The sequence below is a fragment of the Rhyacophila brunnea genome, unplaced genomic scaffold (assembly GCF_057557595.1).
Source record: "Rhyacophila brunnea isolate RB1 unplaced genomic scaffold, BYU_Rbru_1.0 scaffold_21, whole genome shotgun sequence".
NCBI classification, from domain to species: Eukaryota; Metazoa; Arthropoda; class Insecta; order Trichoptera; family Rhyacophilidae; genus Rhyacophila; species Rhyacophila brunnea.
Window position 1 is genome coordinate 29,597,565 of NW_028232871.1, and position 22,754 is coordinate 29,620,318.

Below are 22,754 nucleotides of genomic sequence, written 5' to 3' on the forward strand. Positions count from 1 at the left end.
CGCATGATTTAACGGTCATAATTAGGTATTATTCGGATCGTTAATGTCCATTTGTGTCATCCGTGCTGTCTTGTTTTTTAAACATGTTGGTATCGGTATATTAAAGCAAACATTCGATGCCCCAGATAGTTGCACTAATTTATGAGTGCCACGGGTCTTCAAGTGGTCTAGTAATGAGGCCGTCAAATCATCCGGGTCACTATCCTCAGTCAAGAGGTCTTGACGAAAAAGAAGAACAACTAAGTATTATGCCATTTATCTAAATAATTTGTATATTTTTCCATTTCTGGCGGGGGGGGGGGGGAGTCCCGGACCCGAAAATCATGCGCACCTACATATTTTGCATATTATTCAGATTCAATTTTATTTAGTGACTTTTGTGTATACCTATCTCTTTTGTTCGTTATGCAATGCGATGCTCTGTTTGCAATGTGCATTTTTAATTTATGGCAGGTAAATGAAATCTAACGAAAATCTATCAATTATATGTATTTACCTACTGGATAATGAATGCTATAGGTTTTCAAAATTGTAACATTTCAATTAGATGTAATATTGATGATTCTAGGAATTGCTGAAATATGAAGATGGCTGTGTAACATACGGTGACATTACAGTAACGGGAGTGTTAAATAAGTATACAATGTGCATTATTATAAGACCATGGTAACATAATTTGAATTGTCAACGAGGTTGTGTGAATAAAGTTGAACACATATAAAAGCGTTTGAACAGATCTTCACCGCAACCCTTTTATGCTGAGCAAACAACAATGAATGGATGACTGATAATACGGATGTACAGTTAGAACGCCACCCGCATTGCACCTGGCTATATTTGTTTTGTTTTCTCTTACCTTTCCAGCCTTCCGCATTTATATTATGTGGGGAAATTTATTTACCTACACGCATATGATGTGGCCTAGCGTTTGTGGTTGTCAAAATCGAGGCAATATAATATATTATAGTAATACTATCTTTAGTATATTAACTGCATACTGCAATGATTGAATATAATATAATATAATATGTATTGTATAAATCAGCGTTTCCAAACCATTGGTCCGCTAATAGTATTGTCGCCCATTTAAAAATGCATAGGTAAATGGTAAAAATTCCAAACTGTTGGAGACTAAAAAAAATCACCTGTTGGCACTGTTGAGACAGCGATTGCTTTCGTCGCTTGTGTTGTTGGTGTTAGGGACCCGAGATAAATAATAAAGAGGTACTAACTGCATAGTTTAATTAAAAAGCATCAGTAATGCGTTCAATTAATAGTTGTGTAAATAAACAAAAATAATAGTGTTAACGTACGCACGCATAATAATTATGTTGTATTATTAATTATTTGTTTGTAGTGCCGTCCCTAGGCAAAGTGTTGCCCTTAAGCATTTATAATGCAATCCCTTTCTATTTTTATTCACAAATAATTGTCTGCAAATTAATTAGGTACCTACAACTATTTTATTATTTATTTTCGGCTATGTTAAGCAGACAAATACCTACACTATATTTTTTTTTAAATTGAGACGCTCAACCTCTAATGATAATAAGAGAATTTCCACGAAACCTACTTTCAAACAGTGGTGGTTTAAGTACGTGGAGATATGTGACACTTACAGGTTTGGAGGCACCCTTGTGAAAATATTGCCTGTGCGATAAGCTGACATCACATTATGTACCTACAGTAATGGGTACAATACAAAAATAGTTATAATTTTTTAAAACTTAGATGTCACCATTTTCCAATGAACTGACCGCATCGTTTGGTGCATTGAAAACCGTCACTGCTCTCAAGTTTTACTGCCTTGTTCGCCTTTATAATGCGCCGCCACCCGTCCCTATGCAACGCATAACCTGCCTACTCCCCCCCCGGGACGTGACTATTGGTTGGTTTTCATGGTTTTATGATGTTGTGTATCGTGCGATTAACTTGTCTGATGGCACCATAAAGGTTGATTTATTTTTCATTAACTAAATAATGTTTATGGACGTGATAAATAGGTTAAATTTATAATTGTATATATATTTTTTTTTCGACCATGTCCGATCCTATTAGGATCATATGGGCCTCCACATAGTAAAGGTTTGTAGTCAGCCACTTGCTCAACCTATTAGGTCCATACCCAGACTCATACACAAATTGAAAAACAATAATATGTGTACTTGCCAGACCCAGGATTCGAACCTGAGACCCACGGCGTGATAGTCCAACGCTTAAGCCACGCGACCACCGTGGGTGTCGAATTGTATATACCTATCATGTTTTTAATATTTACATAAACACATGCTGTCTTTTCTACTTACTTATTATATTAGTTGTTATTTGTAATTAAGACAATTTATAATTTTGTATTTATTATGTATTATGGCGCATTGGCCAATCGCTGTAATGCCGTATTACTCTTTTTCTAAATAAATAAATAAATAAAGTATTTTATGAGTAATTTGGATTATTCCTTTAAAATTTTTGGCTATGAGGTGATAGCAATATGATATACTTACTTAGTTGTTTTGGAAATTCCAAAAAACTACCTAATAATAGTTTGGGAAAATATCCAATCAATATTAATAATAGTAGATTCATTTGATCGCGTACTTATATATATCGTGATAATATACTAATATGTCGTATAATATCTACAGTAACATATTATATACATTATTACAATCTCAATTTGCACTGTCATAGGTAGCCATAATATTATTTTATAAGAACGGTAGATACAAATATGAAATAACAACAAAATCTGGTCCAAAAATTGTTCTTTTGTTGCGAAATTTTGTAGAATGCCGTCATGTGTGGTGGAGGGTATGGGAAAAATACAATATATTATTGTGCGTCTCACAAAATATAAGATGAATCGTCCGTGGGAACCGAAGACACTGTGGGAACTTTTCTTTTAATAATAAATATGCACCATGTAACGGAAGGAAACGATTATATGATTACTTGTATTGCATGTATCGACATGTCTAGGAATTAGGGCTATATGGGATATATAGATAAAGGCTAGGTAGAACGTTCGCTTATAAATCACGGGTTCGAATCACGCAATATTAGACATTTACCTTGTCCCGTATAAACAATGTATATTATAGCAGTGGCGAAGGGTGAAGGTAGGCTGTTAACATCCGACATAAATAGTAGACACTAATCTTTGTCAGAAAACGTATTTTTGTTTTCATAGAACTAATATTGCAGATAGTGTTTAAAATTCAATTAAGTAAACGCTGTATAATACAAGTCATAGTAGGCAATAGTCAAACAATATTCGTTTATCTATAAAATCTAAAGTTATGTCATTAAACTGATTAAAAGATAGGTACATAATTTAAGATTTGATAGATAGAAGAATATTTTTTATCTTATGGTTTCGTTTAGGCAGGGTTTAATGAATTTAAAAAAAAAACTAATCAACACCATCTATAAGTACCTAATATTATGTACCTATTCTTAATTCAACGAAAACGAATAAGTGTGTCTGAAAAGTGAGCACTGATCGCCCATAGTATACCTAAACTATTATGGTTTGATTTATCTATAGTTTAATTGAATTTTAAAAACAGCAACTTCTGCAAATTGTTTTCTTAGTTCAATGAAAACAAATAAGTACGACTGACAAAGTTTAGTGTGTACTGTTTATGTTGAAACTTAACAGCCCACCTCCACCCTTCACCACTGTTATAGCTTGACCACCATATAGTACCTTGCTTCAAAATCTTAGTCCACGGTGATGGCTTGTACATTTCTATCTTATAATTTCTGTTTGAGGTTCTGTGATTGCATGTCTTGTGTTTCGAAGAATACCGATAGGAGAGGGGCCAACTTGTTGAGAGGACTGCTCGATAGCCAAATCATCCAGGTTACGATCCTAAGGTCATGAGGTCAGGACGAACGAGAAGACATAGTAATTAATGTATCTAAATAATTTGTATTTTCATTTAACTCTGTCGAAAAGGCAGTTTTTGTCACTGCAAGTATAATACACCTGTACCCTAGAGCTAAAAGTGCGGAAGTCACATTTTTATAATTTTTGAGTTAAATACTCATGCAGATTTAAATGTGTATTCACATTCTCTTAAGACGATACTTCAGTGAAACGGCAAATAATTGTCAACTATAGGCGCGACGAAATTTTGGACTCGCTGGCAATCTGAGAGCGAACGTCGAGGTGTGAATACGTCAATTTGTTTCGTGATGGCGACGGGGGTATTAATTTTTAAATCGTGTAAAGATGACTAAAAACGTTACCCAAATGGAATTGAAAAAGAAAACATGTCAATGAATATATTATTATTATTGTTACTAATATGACAATAAACAGAACATTAAACGGACGCATGTTGGATTTATATGACAAATTATATTTCGTTCGGCATGCGTCATTTGCACCCGCGACCCGTAATCCGCGCATCGCCTAGCCACGATCTTTTCAGACCATGCCTCAACTGAGGTATAGCCTTAATGCTGAAAATTTAGGAGTCCAATTTCAGATGGTTTTCAAAATACTTAGGTACTTCTAAAACGACGGTAGTCCAGTTATTAGAATTTAGAGCTGAAACAGTGGATGTCCAATTTAAGTAATTTTTACTTTACGCTATAGCAGAAAGATTAATTGCAAATGTGCGGAAGTTCAACATACCTACGGAGTTTTAGTCCGAACGTGAACGAGTATTTTAACTAGATTAGATTAACTATGTTAAAACTGCTCTCTTGCAAAATATTGAATATGTGACTTACAGACTTTTAGCTCTAACTTACAGAAACATAATACGAATATAATTAACAGGTAAAACGTAAAACAGGCAGAAAGGTAAGTATACAATATACATTATTGAGCAATGCGCACTTAAATAGATTCAGATCAAAAATACATTAATTAGGAACAAATTAAATGTTAGGTATTGTGCCGTAATATGAGTATTTTCTTGGAAATTAAACAATACAATCTTGGGTTTATAATTAGTTGACGTAATAAAAAAACCAGTGTAGGTATCTTCCTTAGGCTATCATAATATTACTGTAATAATGATTGTTTGCGTGATATTTGCTCAATATGACACTATGTGGCAATGTTCATAATAATGTTGATGATGTAATTAATATTCAATATCAATCAGTGCAATCAAAAAATCATAACTTACATTTAAATGGAATTGAACCAGGTAGTAATTAAGTTGTCAATAATGGTACCTAATTTACACTATGTAGATGAAGAATCATGCAATTGTACCAAACTATAATTACTTATTGATTTCTTATTACGATAATTTATTGAGGTAGATACGAGTATGTATCGATTTTCAAAATCCAAAAAATCTACAATACAATATCTGTGGTAAACGACTTTTTTGAGCTTTAACTGCATAAATAGTTGGATTATTATAGTAAGTACCTACCTAATTACACTCAACATATTTTTTTCGTATCCTTTTGATGAGTTTTCAAAGATAATTACATAAAATAATTACATAAATAGTGCACTCTAAGCTTCGTCAGTCACATTTATTTGTCCTCATTTAACTCTCAAACCGTCTCGAAACAATTCTAGACGAGAACCAACCAAGAGAGCAAGCCGGCTTCAGAAGAGGCTACAGTACTATGGATCATATACAGGTCGTCAGGGAAATCATAGAGCGCTACCAGGAATACAAACTGCCATTATATCTTGGTTTCATAGACTATGAAAAGGCGTTTGATACCATCAAAAAATTCTCAATTATAGACGCCCTTAGCAACCAAGGAATTTCCAGACGCTACATAAACATGTTGAACAGTATATACAATGATGCCACAGCATGCGTGAAACTCCACAAACGGTCGTGTAAATTCCCCATTAACAAAGGTGTCCGGCAAGGTGATACCATTTCACCTAAACTATTCACCGCTACTCTTGAGGACTTATTTGGGAAACTTGATTGGGAGGAAAAAGGTGTTACAATTAACGGAGAGCACCTCAGTCACCTGCGCTTTGCAGATGATATTGTTATACTCTCACAAGACCCGAAAGACCTCCAAGGTAGAATGCAAGAACTCGCGGATGTCAGTCAAACGGTCGGTCTAAAGATAAATGTCTCAAAGACAAAAGTGATGAGGAACTGTTTTTCGGACCCTGCGATTATCTGTATTTCTGGCACCCAACTCGAGCAAGTCAGCAGCTACATCTATCTCGGACAGCAGGTGTCCATAGACGGAAGCATGCACGATGAAATTGGTCGAAGAACAAAGCTGGGATGGAGTGCTTTCGGACGTCTGAATAGTATCTTCATGAGTGACCTACCATTATGTCTTAAGCGTAGGGTGTTCAACCAATGTGTGCTACCCGTGCTCACGTATGGCTGCGAGACGTGGACCCTCAACACGAGAAATGTCCAAAAGTTAAGAGTCACACAGCGAGGCATGGAGAGTTGCATGTTGGGCATCACGCGAAAGGACCGTAAGAGAAACGAATGGGTTAGGAAGCAGACAAGAGTACGCGATGTAATAGACGTTGCCAAACAGCTGAAATGGAGATGGGCGGGGCACATTGCTCGCCGAAAGGACGGCCGCTGGACAAATGCCGTCATCCAATGGTACCCAAGGGGTACGAAACGGCCACAGGGTCGCCCTAAAAGCCGCTGGATTGACGAACTGGTAAAGTTCGGCGGAAATACGTGGCAGCGAACGACACAGGACCGAGAGAGTTGGAGAAAGCTTGGGGAGGCCTTCATCCAGCAGTGGATTGACCCCGGCTGATGATGATGATGATTTAACTAAGGCTAAAATATGTAGATAGTGTTAGTTTTTAAAATTCAAGTAAACCCTGTCTAATCTAAGCCATGGTAGATAATAGTAAATAATTACAAGATAAAAAGAACTTTTTATATAGGTACAACATTTTTAAATTTTCTGTTGAATCATATAAACTTAACTTGACTTGACTAGCTTAAACGATCAAAAAAAATTGTATTTGATAGAAATAATACTGAAATGTCATTTTGACACTCATATCGATTTCCATAGTAACGCACGTATATATTGATAATTTCCCAGCAACCAATAATAGTGGATTGGATTACGGATTTCTTCCGAAATAACTTCATACAAAACAGAATTAACTAAAAATGAATTTAATTCTACTTAAAGATGGCTAAAAGTATTAAAAAAATGCATTGGAATCGTGTTCTGATATATTCTAAAAGTTTCACATGTCTAGCTAGTCGGGAAGTTAATTAAAAATCGATTGCAAGATTTGTACCGGGCAAACAACCACCGGACAAATAAGAATACAACCTAATAAAAACGTAATAATAAAAAAATATTCGTTTACTTATTTATAAAATATCTAAAATGATGGATGACTGGTAAGTAGGTACCTACATACGCATTTTTGTTAGATATATCGAATATAATGGAACATTCTAGAAAATGAATTAGACCAACTGGGATTCGAACTTACTTGGTTGCCTAGGTGAGTATAGGTAAATCGTTTTACAGTAGCACCATGGGTATGGCAAATGCGGCTTGCAGTTGTAGTGGTGTTGTTTGCTAGCATTAAAACAGGCATTGTCGCAAGCAATTCAATACACGCGCGAATCGCCTATGGTGCCACTGTAGAATGATTTACTTACCGATACTCTTGGGAACTACGAGCAGCCCTGGACAGCTAGTAATGAGGTCCAAAGTAGGCTGCGAAGAATATGCAACCTTGCTCTCCGTTTTGATTAATAAAATATAAGTACAGGAATTTCTTAATAGGTTTCAAGATTTCCAAATATCCCAATAGTTATCCGATATTATTGTATTTATATGTTCGGTCCAAGTGAATTTTTTTTCGCTCAGTGTAGCCTAGGAAAACCAAAAGGTTGAACAACTATGATTTAGCCATTTAGGGCATCGATCAGTCTATATGACAATATGTGAATTATGTAATTCAATAATAAGAATCAAACTTTCTTAAAACTTGTGTAAGTACATATTAATATGGATTCTTGATTGTTATTATGTTCCTACTTATTTTGAAATTATTGCTGATTAATGCCATTTCTTATTGGTAGGTGATGCGAAAGTTTACTGAAAAATAAACATGACCAAATGTTTTAATATTGAATTCTTTTCTCATGCACATAAATTATTATTGAAGTAGGTAAGCAATTAAGGAAATTTTTGCATATCCTCATTACCGAAGGTTATGTAGATAATGGTCGGCTGTTAAAAACAACCCCTTTTCAAAGGATTTTGTGTTTTTTTTAGAAAGTTGCTTAATATGCAAAAGCTTGCCATTTTCAGTCGTAAATTATATAGGATTAGTGCCTCAACATGTCACTTAATGGCAAGTCCATTATAGGATGCCCCGCGAAAAGTGAGTGTTGATTTTATTAAACATGTCGTCAGGAAAAACTAATATTATAATGTGGCAAACAAATATTGTGACTAAATTTGATTTATTTCTATAATATCCTAAGCATAATTTAGACTAAGCTTTCTAAATTGCGTATGGTTTTTATTGCTCTTTTGTATAGGGTATCCTCCAAGTAACTTTGCAATTGTACACAGTGACAAGATTTGTGTGTTTACGCACTCCGTATCAATGTATTAGTAAATTCCAGGCGCCTGATTGGCTGATTTCAAGAAATAATTCAAAAAAACCTAATCCAAATTGCAAGGTTACGTGAAGGGTAGTATACTTACGTACCATATTATGAAGGTACATTGGAATCATTCTGCAGTGGTACTAGCATGGGTAGGTACGGAAAAAGAGATTCATAGTTTTATTGGTTTTTATGCATTGAAACAGTCATTTTAGCAAACAACACCAATATAACCGCGAATTGATTTTTCTGTATTCATGCTGCCACTGTAGAATGATTTCAGGATATAGGTAAATCTCAAAGATGCCGATAGGTGAAACTCGTGAAGTTTAATATAAACTTAATTTAAATTCCCCAACCATGTCCAATCCTAATAGGATCATATGGGCCTCCACAAAGTAGAGGTTTGTATTAACAGATTTTGTTTTTACGAGAAATGGATGTCAGCCATTTGCTCAACCTATTAGGTCCATACCCTGACTCACACACAAATTGAAAAACAATATGTGTACTTGCCAGACCCAGGATTCGAACCTAGGACACATTAATTACCCTTGAATTATGATTAAATTAACCTCAAATAGTTAGATGATAGTATTGGAACCAATATTGATTTTGCGAATAAACAAATATTCATAACATCCCACCCCGTCTTTGAAGCCGTATGTGGGTCTTTAAATTTCGCGACTGGAAAAAAAAACATGTTGTTTTCAAATACGCTTCAACTAGAAAAGTGCTGGGTAAATCGTTAACTATTATTTGTCGTATAAATTTATGTTATCTGAAATATGCTTCGCATTGATTGAAGTTTTATTTATCTTAATTTGACAACAAATGGCTTCTACCAAAAGTCTAATAAATCTTTAAAATATTTAATAATTTAATATTTATAAGTTTTTTGTAGGTAATCAACAAGTAATTAATAAATGAGAAAATCAATAATGGAGTCTTAAATGTGGAAGTATTGCAATTCTACGGGATAATTATAACCGTAATATGACATACTTATTTGTAGATTATATTATGATACTCTTATTATGTAGATATATATTCTATTATATAAATAGTAGATGTCGTATTTGGGCAATATGTATGTACTAATTTGTCATTCACATTACTTCAGACTGAACTTTTAGATGTTGTTGAGCAATCGCTCATGTTATGGCGAGTGATTTAAATTTAACACAATCACTTAGTCCGAACAATCTTCAGACGCACTTTATTATTTCTTCCATCTCTCTTCACACCGTTTGAAAAATGCAAAAAGAAAAAGAAAAAAACCCGAAAAGTTGGTCGTAAAGCAGATGGGTAGGTACCTACTTACCTAACCGTTTTTGCATAAATGGGTGTAAATTATTTAAATGCGTAATTTCTCCTTAACCCGTTAGTTTGCATTTTAGTCAGGGATATTAAATTTTAAAGATTATAGAAACTTTGGTATTGTTTCGAAGATTCCTAGACTTTTATGTATGCAAGTGCTTGGCCAAAGTATGCAACTTTACATTTTATTTTTATTTGAATTAGGAATTTTATTGGTTTCGTCATATTATAGTTTTTCCTACTGTGTAACCAAAAAATATGTATAATTTTTCCACGGAATAACTTATGATAACACACTTTTAGGACCCTGAAGTTGTCATTCTGATTCTAAACAATTTAACCCCAGTGGCGGGCTATACCTCAGTTGAGGTATGGTCTAAAACGATCGTGGCTAGGCGATGCGCTGATTGTGGAAATGACGCGTGCCGAACGAAATATAATTTGTCATATAAATTCAACATGCGTCCATTTAATATTCTGTTTATTGTTTTATTAGTAACAATAATAATATATTCATTGACATATTTTCTTTTTCAAGTAAATGGGTAACGTTTTTTAGTCATCTTTACACGATTTATGTATTAATACCCCCGTCGCCATCATGAAACAAATTGACGTGTTCACAGCTCGACGTTTGCTCTCCGATTGCCAGCGAGTCCAAAATTTATTGCCGTTTCACTGAAGTACCGTCTTAAAAATATTTCAAAAAGACACGCAGTATTATAACAAAAGTGGAATGTATAGGTCAATAATTGTATGACTGGTTTGAACTGTTATGAGGCTCTCTTCTGATGAATCGATTGCGTTATCTGCGCCAAACAAAACCTCTGCTGCATTCAAAGGATTTATTATTTCTTAAGTATTTGGCAAAAAACTTTCATGAAATTGAATTCTTTGTATAATATTTTATAATCAATTTGTGATAAATATCTACGCAAGTATATTTTTTAGATGTTGTTATAATGTAAGAACTGTATACATTGTTTGAACTATTTAAAGGCTTCCAATTATTTTTTCTGACGAATCGGTTGCGTTATTTGCGTCAAAGAAAATCGCCTCTGTATTTTAGAGTGATTTATTTTCTCGTGTCCGGAAATTTTTGTACGTACCTATGCAGTTTGCCGTATCACACTTCATCGTGAAATATTGTATCGGAAATATATGGTCGTATATATTAAAGACCGTCCAACCTCTTTGGGTCATATAGAGATGAAATTCATGTATAAATAAAACACGGTTCTTGTCGGTTTACAGGAAGCCGTCCGGCAAAGAAATTTTGACAATAGCCGATATACTGGATTATTTGTTAGGTTAGGTTAGGTTTTCATTCTTGAATTCATGCATTTTGCCAAAATCGGCTATAAAAATGCTCCACAAACGACGCGTAATTTTTTCATCTCTTTCCGATAAGAAAGCTCACGGCGAACTATGCTACAGTGAAATCTAATTCGTACAATTTACATGTAACCATATTTTTTACGAATAATCGTTCGCAAAATTGGTAGAGCATGGAAAACATGAAAACATTTTAAAAGCAATAACTAACTATTTGAAAACATCTGCCGCCCGAAAGAAAGGGCTTATCTTCTGGCGGACAGTTAACTTTGAAATGTTCATAATAAATTGTTTATAATACTTAGGTCACATTTTATTTTCTTTGGCCTTTGCGAAGTTTTTAGAAGGAAAGTTCTGTTTTACAACTCTGTTTTTGTAACTTCATCACAATGTAATTTTTGTATGCAAATTAATAATAATATTTAAATAAAACTGAGACAACCTTCTCTATGATACTTGATTTTCTGCTGCCTTTCAGTTATTCACGAGCAACAGGTTCTAGGAATCTTTCCTCACATTACCTATCTCCACACATTGATGATATCTCTTCACAGTATTTGAGTCGACAAGATAAGTGAGATAAACACACATCGCAAATTTGCTTTACTCGATATTTTCCTTCAATATATTATTTAAAATTATGTGGTTGTACGATAATTTTTTTAATTGTGTATCAATACTCGACAACGTTTTTATTAGCTCGTATTCTTGTTTGTCCGGTGGTTTTTTGTCCAGTACAAATCTTGCAATCGATTTTTAACCTATTTCCCGACTAGCTAGACATTTGGAACTTTTCGAATATATCAGAACACGATGCCAATGCATTATTATAATACTTTTAGCCATCTTTAAGCAGAATTGAATTCATTTTCAGTTGATCCTGTTTTGTATTGAAAGTTATTTCAGAAAAATCCGTAAACAGTAAAAGATTATTATTGGTTGCTAAGGAGGTGGTCTTAGCAACTAAATTATTAATATATACGTGCGTTACTATGGAAATCAAAATGAAATGTCAAAATGGCATTTCAGTATTCTATATTATTGTATGTTTTTTATTTACTTCATATCAAGCACAAGTTTGAACATATTGAGCATAATAATTCAACAGAAAATTTAAAAACGTCGTAAGTATATAAAAAGTTCTTTTTATCTTGTAATTATTTTATTATCCGTTCGTTTGTTGTAGATAAATTTGGAATAATTTCAAGTGAATAATTTATATTATTTATAGTCAATGATATTCAATGAACTGAATACGTCATGCAATATGCATTTACAGATAATTCTTTTAAACCGTAATATCCTAATCACAATAAAATGTCATATCTAATTATGTCTCAGCAGATTAACTAATATAATATAAGGTACCTAATTAACTTCAATGGACTATTATTATTATAATGTATATTATTTTGCTGGTTTTTATAATGATTTAAAAAGAAATTTGTGTGTATTCCCAATAGGTAGGTAAATTGGGGAGGGTAGGATGGATACTGTACACAAAAGACAGATTATTTGTGGTAATAATAATAATTAACAGTATGTATCCAAATAAAATATAAGTAATATTCTGTAGTTATTTTTCGTAATAATTTTTAAAGTACATAATTCAAAATTATAAGAATATTGTGTCAAAGATTAAAGAAAAATATTAGTATGATTGTTGTCATCATATGAATGAAAGCTATATTATTTTGTGTTTGCTCATTGCCCACTGAAGAAGAAAACCGATACATTTCAAGACTACTTTTATAGACTCTTGGTCCTACTTTTCGCCCCTCGTTGTCTATGGATGACCTGTTATTGCATGTCATTGTCTATAGAGTGCTCATACTGACGCGTCTGTCGTGTGCACTTGTCGGAGTATTCTTAGTTTCAGATTAATTTCAGATTGTTGTAACGTATCTTGGAGACCTTGGAGACCTTGGAGTTCATCTGATTTAGTGGTTCTGTGTTATTAATAATAAAATTGGAAGTGACGATCAAAGTAAGGGAACACAGGGAATGGTTTGATTTGGATAGATGAGTTAAATGATAAATAATACACTAGCATTAATACACTTTCTACAAATGTAATGCATAGATCAATGCTACATATTTTTTGGAAATCGATATTACCGCCGATTTTTGTGTGAAAGACTAGTCTGACTTTGACAGCTGATGGATAACAGGAATATAATTATATTATTAATTATTTATTAATATATTTGGTTTGAGATTGTTTTATAATTCAATTTGAAACGAGAAAGGGCGAATCAATATGTCAAACAATCTGGGATCTGATTTTGACAGTTGAAAAGTGGACCACTCGTTGCTTGTGCAAAAAGTTATGCTCAGGCTTTATTAATCTAAAGATGGCGGTGGTCTGCTACAATATTATCAGATATCGTAGGTACCTATAAATTCTGTGGTCTTTGGTACCTAAATATATAATGGGTAGCAAATGATTATTTCGGACGCAACTTCTTCACTTCGCTCAGAGAATCTTTTTTGAACTGCATGAGAGGTTTAGACGGCGACGTGTCTGGCAAGCATCAGGTGTGGTGAGGTCCTTACTAATTGCGGACCCACTGGGTCGGGTTCCTGGTATTATGGTTTTAGGGATACACGCAGTGGCGGGTTTAGGGATGTGGAAGCCGGATGCACCGACTGATTTTGAGCCTTAGCTACGATAGAAAATAAATAATAACCATACATTCATATATGTATGTAAAAATATTAATTATTGAGGACGTCAGTGGTGAGACGAAATAATATTAGTGGTTTATTTTTTGTGTACAAGTAGACATGATTGAAAAGGTTATATTAGCGACCTTTTGTAGTAATTTGCAGGAGTTTTGTTATGTGTTGAGTAATATTTTATATTCAATTTGTGAGCAATACGCATCTTTAAAATATGTTGGGATAATTAATAGTTGTTAGACTGGTATGAACTGTTTAAAGGCACCCTTTAAATCTACTGGCGAATCATTCGCATCATCTGAGTAAAAGAAAATCGCCGCTGCTAGCAGATGGAATCAAATAATTAGATTAGATAATTTGGATATGATGCCCAATTATACAATGTGTACCTACTAGGAATGCCATTATTAAGAATTATAATGCTGGTGATGACAGATTATACAACATATCGAAAAAATATCTTTTAAAATGTCAAGGGAGTCTGGCTTGTTAATTCTTCAAGCCATCCGAATTCCGGTAGTTACCCTCAAAGGCAGCTATACCTACTACCCGCAGAGACTGTATAGTGAGCTAATGGATGCTAGCATGATCTGGAAAAACTGGCGAGCAACAGTGATTCTTGGAAGCTACAAGTCATATCTGCATTCTTCACCTAAGAGGTCATACAGTAAGAAATTATTATTTCTTGATTATAATTCTATCAAGACACAATCGACAAGTTTCTTTACAACTTGTCTCGCGTTGGTTGCAATAGCACCTATCCTGATACAGATTTCCATCTGATAGTGACGGTCAAAACATCGAGAGCGTCGACAGCTTAAAATACCTGGGAGTAAACATCACGGTAGATGGCATTTTGCAGAGAGAAAGAATATTCAAATCGATGCAGAGTGTCGAGGATTCACGATTGTCTTCGGCCAAAACCGAATGCCGCCTATTCGATACTTGCATTCTGACGGTACTTCTTTACGGTAGCGAATCATGGCATCTAACAACTGTATGCTAAGCTTCGAGAACAGATGTTGGCGATGGATACTGGGCATGGCCCCCACAAGGGGGGGGGCTGATAGGGCTCTGGGGGGGGGGGGCGTCGTGACGGATAAAAAGTAAAAAAGCGCTATTTTATTTGTAGTTTTTAAAGTTTTTAGTTGTGTGATGCAATTTTTGATTACCATGTGACGATATTCGACAACTCCATAATTCAAGTGGGCTTATTCAACAATACAAAAAATTGCTGAAAATACACCTAATACCCTTAATTTTACCTGAAACAACATTCCTTATATAACGGTTCTATAAAACGTCCCACTGCCTTTAACCCTAGCGATGGGTAGGGGGGCCCGCCAAAGATTTTGGCCTTGGGGCCCGCTTCAAGATGTGGGGGCCATGATATTGGGTATGACTTTAAGTGTAACGAAGAGATAAGAGAACGCACCAAGCAGCCTTTCATCGCGCTAGGAGTGAAGAGATGACGTTTAACTTAGCTGATACCAGAAAATAACCTCAACCTGGCTTGCCTTTTCTTCAAGTCAACCGGATTCCGGCTTCCTGGAAGGCAGCTAAATACTATCTATATAGTGTATACGGCGGAGCTACGGGATACTGGTATGAGTGGTATGACTTGACTGATAACGATGCAAGAAGACTGGCTATCGACATGGATATGCTCCAACTAAAAGTGGATATGGCCGAAGAAGAAAGAAGAAGAAGAATAACTATATTGTTACTGTTTTTCTTTTGTCACGTTAAAATCGAAAAAATGGTGGTTAATACCGACTTTGAAGGAAATGTTGGTGATATTTAAAAAAAAAACATATTTTCTTGATAATTTAAAATACACAGAAAACTTTGAATATTCATGAAGTAAGCAATTGCGAACGAAAAGTACGTAAAAGCATCCAAATACAATAAATCACAGTAGGGAATCAGGAAATGTCAAACTTTTTTTTTGAGAATGAAGTAACTTGAAATAGATTTAATTATCCATTATAATATTATTGGCATTTTAATAAAAAAAACTTATGTACTTAAAGAAAAAATCTGTATACTAAATATTTAATTGATTCATTGAGTCATTTTAAATTATATAACTTTTTTAGTCGATTGCGCATAGAAATACAGCGTAATATTATCGAAATTATATTACACTGCCATCTTCAATTCTGAGATACCTTATCATAATATGGGGATCACAGAGTAAAGGCTGTATTAACAGAGTTTTGTATTTACGAAAAATGTATTTTAGCCACTTTATTAACCTATTAAATCCATACTATGGGTCCAAACCAATGACATTAATATGGAAGAAGCATCTGGAAAAAAAATGACACTCAGTTTTTTGTCGGGTCTCGCGAATCGCATAATCTGTTCTAACGCCATTACAATAAAGGTGATATTGCTATAAATTCCCGATGCTTTTTGTCGGGTCTGCCGAATGCCATTCATATTTAAATATCAATATCGTTCACTCAAATGAACATTGACACTAGAAACACTGCTCTAACGCCATTACAATAAAGGTGATATGCATATATAATAAAGGTGATTGCGTGATATTGCATAATGGAATTTGTCACGTGACGTCTACCTATACATACCTATACAATGTCGTTATGCGCGAATTTACTTGCTAGCTACTGTACTGAGTGCGTTGTCCATTAATAATGTCATTGGTCCAAACACACATTGAAAAAAGAATATGCGAAATTGCCACACGCGGGATTCGAACCCCGGACCAACGACAATACAGATTATAGTACGCCTCATCCATAGAACAGATTGATAAGATAGATTTGCGAAAGTCATAGATAACGATTTTGAAGCCAGCTTTATCACTTAATGGCGGTCATGTTATAAAACGCAAGAAATACAAAGCCTGTTAAGTGTCCTATACTTATTTATGTCCTGAAATATTACGAATAATAAATGCGCGTTTCGTTTAGATGACAACTGACAAACTTTAAAGCGTATAATATAGACGAAACTGTTGAGAATAACATATTATTTTTTATCACATATTTAGGTTTGTCCCATATTTATCCATGCTCGAAAATTATACTTTTTTACAGCCTCATCAAGAAGCTAACCAACTTCTCTTATTTGTGCGTTAAGTATCTGATTTGGTGACACAAAGTAATACAGTACACGTAGTATGAACAAGAATAAAACATACCATAACGTCAGGTAACACAAAGTTAATGGGAAATTAGTTAGTATTTTCAATAGCACCGACTGTATCATAATTAATATGCATTAAAATTTGTCGCGTAAATGTAACGTGCATTCAATATTAGAGGGCAGTCGGCGCGCTTTGTTATACTTGGTTTTATGGTCTGACCACCATAAAGTGCCTTGCTTCAAAACATTAGTCCCAGTGGCGAACGGTGGAGGTAGGCTGTTAAGATACGATATACACTTTATCAGTCATACTTATTTCATTTCATTGAACAAATAATACATATTGCAGATGGTGCTGGTTAGTTTTTAAAATTCAATTAAGCCCTGCCCAAACCAAACAAAAATGATTTAGGTATGCTATGGCGATCTGACAAAATTAGTGCACACTAAGAAAACATATTACAGGTGTTTAATTCACTAAGCCCTAAATTCGCCAAACCATAATCGATAAAAATATTCATGGTTTTTAAGTCATAAAATATGTGTTTTCGTTGAATTGAGAATACATAATATATTATATTAGATGGTGTTCGGTAGTTATTTTAAATTAATTAAACCCCACCTAAACCAAACCATAATAGATAAAAAAATGTATGATTTAATGACATAATTTTAGAAATTTTATAGATATACGAATATTTTTGACTATTAGCTTTTATGGTTTAGTTATTGAGGGCTTAATTGAATTTTAAAAACTAACCATCTGCAATTTGTAGTCTTAGTTCGATGAAAACATATAAGTATGACTGACAAAGTTTACTGTTAATAACAAATTATGTCGGATCTTAACAGCCCACCTTCACCCTTCACCACTGTTATTTATAGCCTGGCCATCATAAAGTACCTAGGTACATGAGGATGGATTTTAAATTTCTATCTTATTAATCTGTTCTGTGCATAATGTAGTTCTGAAACATTTTTTGTCACGACCCACACTTCGAGAAACGTCAGTTATTGCCTATTTGCAAAATAATAATTGACCATTTACCCCCTCCTTGCGGTGGGCGGTTGCCAAAATGCGAAAATGGCGTACATACTTGCGTTTACCCCTTTGAGTTATCTAACTCGTTAGGTATTATTAGGTATTCGGTCACATGAAGCAGTGGTCATCCTAGACCAGTAGGTTTAGTTCAGTTGACGCATCCTTGCCCAATAAATGTCGTCATCAGTCCAAATTTTTGTTTTGTTGTTACATAAGTTGTCAAAAATAAATATTTAAATTATAATTATGTGTCTGTGAATCTCCGTGTAACGTGCCATAATCAAAAAACAGTTCCGTTATTATTCGATAATAGCTATTTTGTTTGGAAATCAAAAATATTTTCCTGAAAATTGTGATTTTTCGACCATCAGCAAAAATATTAAAAAATTGTAAGTTTTATGTTAATTTGAACATTTTTTATTTCAGATATTAGAAGAATTTTTGATTATCTTCAAATTAACTATACTTATATATAAATTGTTTTTTATTTATAAACATGACTTATTAATTAATGAAATAGTTATAATATACATTGCCTATACAGTTAAGTTAAGTATATTATGATAATTACATCAACAAGTACACAACTAAAGTAATAATACTATACTAATTATTATTATTGTATATTGACATTGTTTTCATAATTATCAAACTTTCAACAATACCATCTTAGGACAATATTGGATTATTGTTATGTAAGAAATATATAATTATTGTGTACGTTATAGATTATTTACGATTAACGCCTAAATGTCCGGTGAAATTAATAAAACAATTGATTGAAATTATTATAATTTTCTCATTGGTATAAAATTCTACCAACTTATTTTTTATTAAGTATACCTAAAGAATGCATAACACATTTATTTTTTATGTACAATTTAAATTTAATTGGTATTTTTTCTATCCAAAGTTAAACAAACTACATAGTTATTAGAACAAAATATTTTTGTTTTCTATTGATAGATGTGTTTCTGAGATGTTCCAAATTATGTACTTATGTACAATAACGAACGCTACATTTTAAAAACTGAAAAAAAAACAGTTTAATTAAAAATTAACAGAAATCTTATATTGTCTAATATTTTTTTTGCAGACAATGACGTCGATCCACGCCCAATCGTCAGCGTACTCCATGGACTACAGCAGCCACGTAACCGGCGTCCTCGACCTGTCCAGGTCTCGACGCTCCGAGCCGTATTACCAAGAAGAACTTTCCCTGCACAACAGTTACGACAACAGAGAAATTGAGCCACACTCCCCTGAAAACCAAGCAAGTCTACCACAAATTAAAAGACATTCTCCGAGCCCAAAAGTTGAAATACCATCTACGTATACCGTCCAAGAACATCATCTTCGAGACAATTCTGAGCGATCTGTCGATGAGGCGTATTTAAATTTCTATCGAAAAGATGAAAGGGAAGTCAGGTCACCATCATTATACGGAAATGACACGAAGGAAACTTCTAATAGTCCGTTACAAATTTCTGGACAAATATCTCCTAATTACGCGTCATGCTTTCCTGGTACTGAACACATGAATCCGTACATCATTCAAGCTGCTTTTAGGCAACAAATGATACTGCAAAATAAGAAAAATGCTTCTACAAAAGGAGATTCGGACGCTGTTTCAGATGCAGGATCCGATGGCTCACACGCCTCAAACAACATACCAATATATCCAATGGCAACACCTGGAAGAGATGGAAAGATGCCTAGACCATTTAAAGCGTATCCTAAGGACCCTATGAGTCTAGCAGCTGGATTTACAACAGTTGATTCATTATTAGATACACAATCTGCTGAAAAATATTCAGCGTTTAGAAAAAGGATGCTGGATCAAATCTGCGCGGCAAATGGAGGACAAGCAACTGTATCCAATCCAAAAATGAGAAGAACTGTTAACACCAATAATTCAAACGCTGTCTGTTATACCAGTGACGATGGTAGCTTGAAGTATGATCATCCATCCAATGATAATTCTTATACGGAGAGAAGGAAGAAGAATAACGCTGCGGCAAAGAAATCGAGAGACAGGAGACGAATCAAGGAAGACGAGATTGCAATCCGCGCCGCTTTTCTCGAGCGGGAAAATATCGAACTAAAATTTGAGCTGGCGGCAGCTAAAAAACAACTTCAACTATGTGGGATTACTTTAAATACTAATAACATCAGTCATTGATTGGTTTTATATTATTAAATAGAAAATAGTGAAAGTGATAATGTGCGAGTGAAATTGTTGATTGTGAACTGTAAATTTATTAATAATTGATTCTTACGTAATATAATATTACAACTAATGCCATTGATCTCATATAAATACCTCTTTAAATGCCTGCTTATTGATTTATTTTATATTAAGCAGTTTGTAATTGATTGATATGTACGATGTATTTTATAACAATAAACTTTATGATTTATTTACATGCTCTACAAATTCAACATTTGTATAAATTGTAAATATCTAGTAATTTTAAACCTTTCATTAAGTACAACGTTTTACTTCTATTATTAAGTACCAGAATACTGTATTTTCATACCTTATTACATTAACTAAATTTTATATTAAATTACTGTCTATAAAATTAACGTGAATTAATACGGGTAAAATGACTGAAATCTAGATTTATTAAACAGAAAAAAATATGAGATTACGTTATTACGTAATTCAGACATAATATTAGTTATATATCGAGAAAATGAGAAAGTTCTAATCAATAAATAAAAATATTTCTTGTAATAATAGTAATATTATTATTGTACATAGAATTAAATGATTTTGAAATGAAGTAAGTATAATATAATAGAAAAGTCTCCAGAAATTACTGATAATTTCATTTAAAAATAATTAATGAATTCTCTTGAAGCTTCTGTCTTCTATATTTTGATATCAATGTACAAAGAGTGAATTATCATTGTGATATTATGTACCTATTTATAATTTTTACTTTAGTGTGATTTTTTACATTTATGTGTTTGTATTAATGTACGAATTGTAATAATAAAAAAAATTGAATTACCGTATTTAACATTTGTCTTTTATTAAAAAAAAAAACTGTTCCTTTCCTTCCAACATAATAAGTTTAAAGTTTCAAAGATTTTATTGGTAAATGGTAATTCATGATCATTCATAAAATGTATCTATCACTTGGTATTTAACGCATATAATAATTGATTAAAATTATATTTTGTAGTGAGTTAATATATCAATTCTCAATAATAATGAAATTAGTATGATTACATAATGATTTTATTATAATACATATCTCTGGAGTGAGGTGCACATCACATATTAATGGTACAGGTTACAGTTACAATATTCATCATTTAAATCGAATGCATTTCGAAATATTAAAACACTTTACACAATTTAATTAGGCAAAAAATATTTCATATTATTTTGCTCAATACTGTGTGTGAAAGGAAAAAAGAAAGTCATAAATCGCTACTTTTCAGGACAGCCAAAAGAAGATTAATATTTGACCATTTTGTATGGGAACTCCAATGTTACTGTAGGAATTTAGTAATTCAGAGATATTGATTTGACTTATTCTTTTTCTAATTTTGTGCATATATCTATTATGGTTTATTTGCCAACTTTAACCCATTTTTTAGATTTTTAAGACTTATCGCCCTCTTCCTTTCGCCCACAGTTATATTCTTATAGGCTCTTGGCTTCTTACTCCAACTTGGTCATCTCGGCGGTACCATTTTCCAATTCTCTTGGCCGAGCATCTTTAAAATATGGCACAGGTCTGACTCACTCGTCCAGGTATTCGTTTTGATGTGGACATTTCTGCTATCTCTCCGTCATTCTCTGTATTGGCGGATCCAGTGGAGCCTTTATATTTTATGCCACGCGATCATCGAACTCTCAAAAAGTAAATAATATTGTTCATCATTGTGTCTATATACATATTACATTTTTTAATATACATGTGACATATTCTAATATACATATTACATTTTCATTTACAGTTACATAAACTGCTTTACAGGACTTTATACCTAATAGAACTATTGTTTTTTTTCAAATTAAAATTTTGATAATTTTAATGAAATGGTACCTACATTAAAAATATTAGTTGGTAGCGGAGTGGTCACAGTTTTTGTTACGCAAGCGAAAGACGTGTATTCGAATTTCACTCATCCCAAACAGTTTCCTAGTATTTTTTTAATAGATATTATGTTTAATATGTGTCTTTTCCTAGTTATGTACCTATTCTACAATCTAGCTAGTCTATTCTATTCATTGTAATATAAGCATAATTGAAATACAAAAAAATGCTACATATTATATTATTATGTTGATATTAATGTATATATATGTCATATTTAGCGTACAAAGTTCAATTATTTTCTTGATTAATTCTTTCGACCATGTCCGATCCAAATATAATCATATGGGCCTCCACAGAGTAGAGGTTTGTATTGACAGATTTTGTTTTTTACTAGAAATGGATGTCAGCTACTTGCTCAACCTATTATAACCGTCCATACCCTGACACACACAAATTGAAAAACAATATGCGTACTTGCCAGACCCAGGATTCGAACCTGGGATCCACAGCGTTATAGACCAACGCTTAAACCGCGCGGCCATCGTGGGTGTACAATGTATTAATATCATACGTCAAAACAATCGGTGATAATTTATTGCATCTATTTTCTTAAATATTATTTGA

At 33.4% G+C, this 22,754-nt stretch overlaps 1 protein-coding gene across 1 annotated transcript in view; it reads left to right on the forward strand.

The window, feature by feature from the left end:
- Positions 1-20,251, forward strand: part of gt (transcription factor giant) — a 44,111-nt gene extending 23,860 nt beyond the window's left edge. The window contains exon 3 of the mRNA XM_085949264.1: positions 19,166-20,251. Coding sequence (XP_085805390.1) covers positions 19,166-20,251 — 1,086 coding nt within the window. The remainder of the gene's footprint in view (positions 1-19,165) is intronic.
- The last annotated feature ends 2,503 nt before the right edge of the window (positions 20,252-22,754 follow it).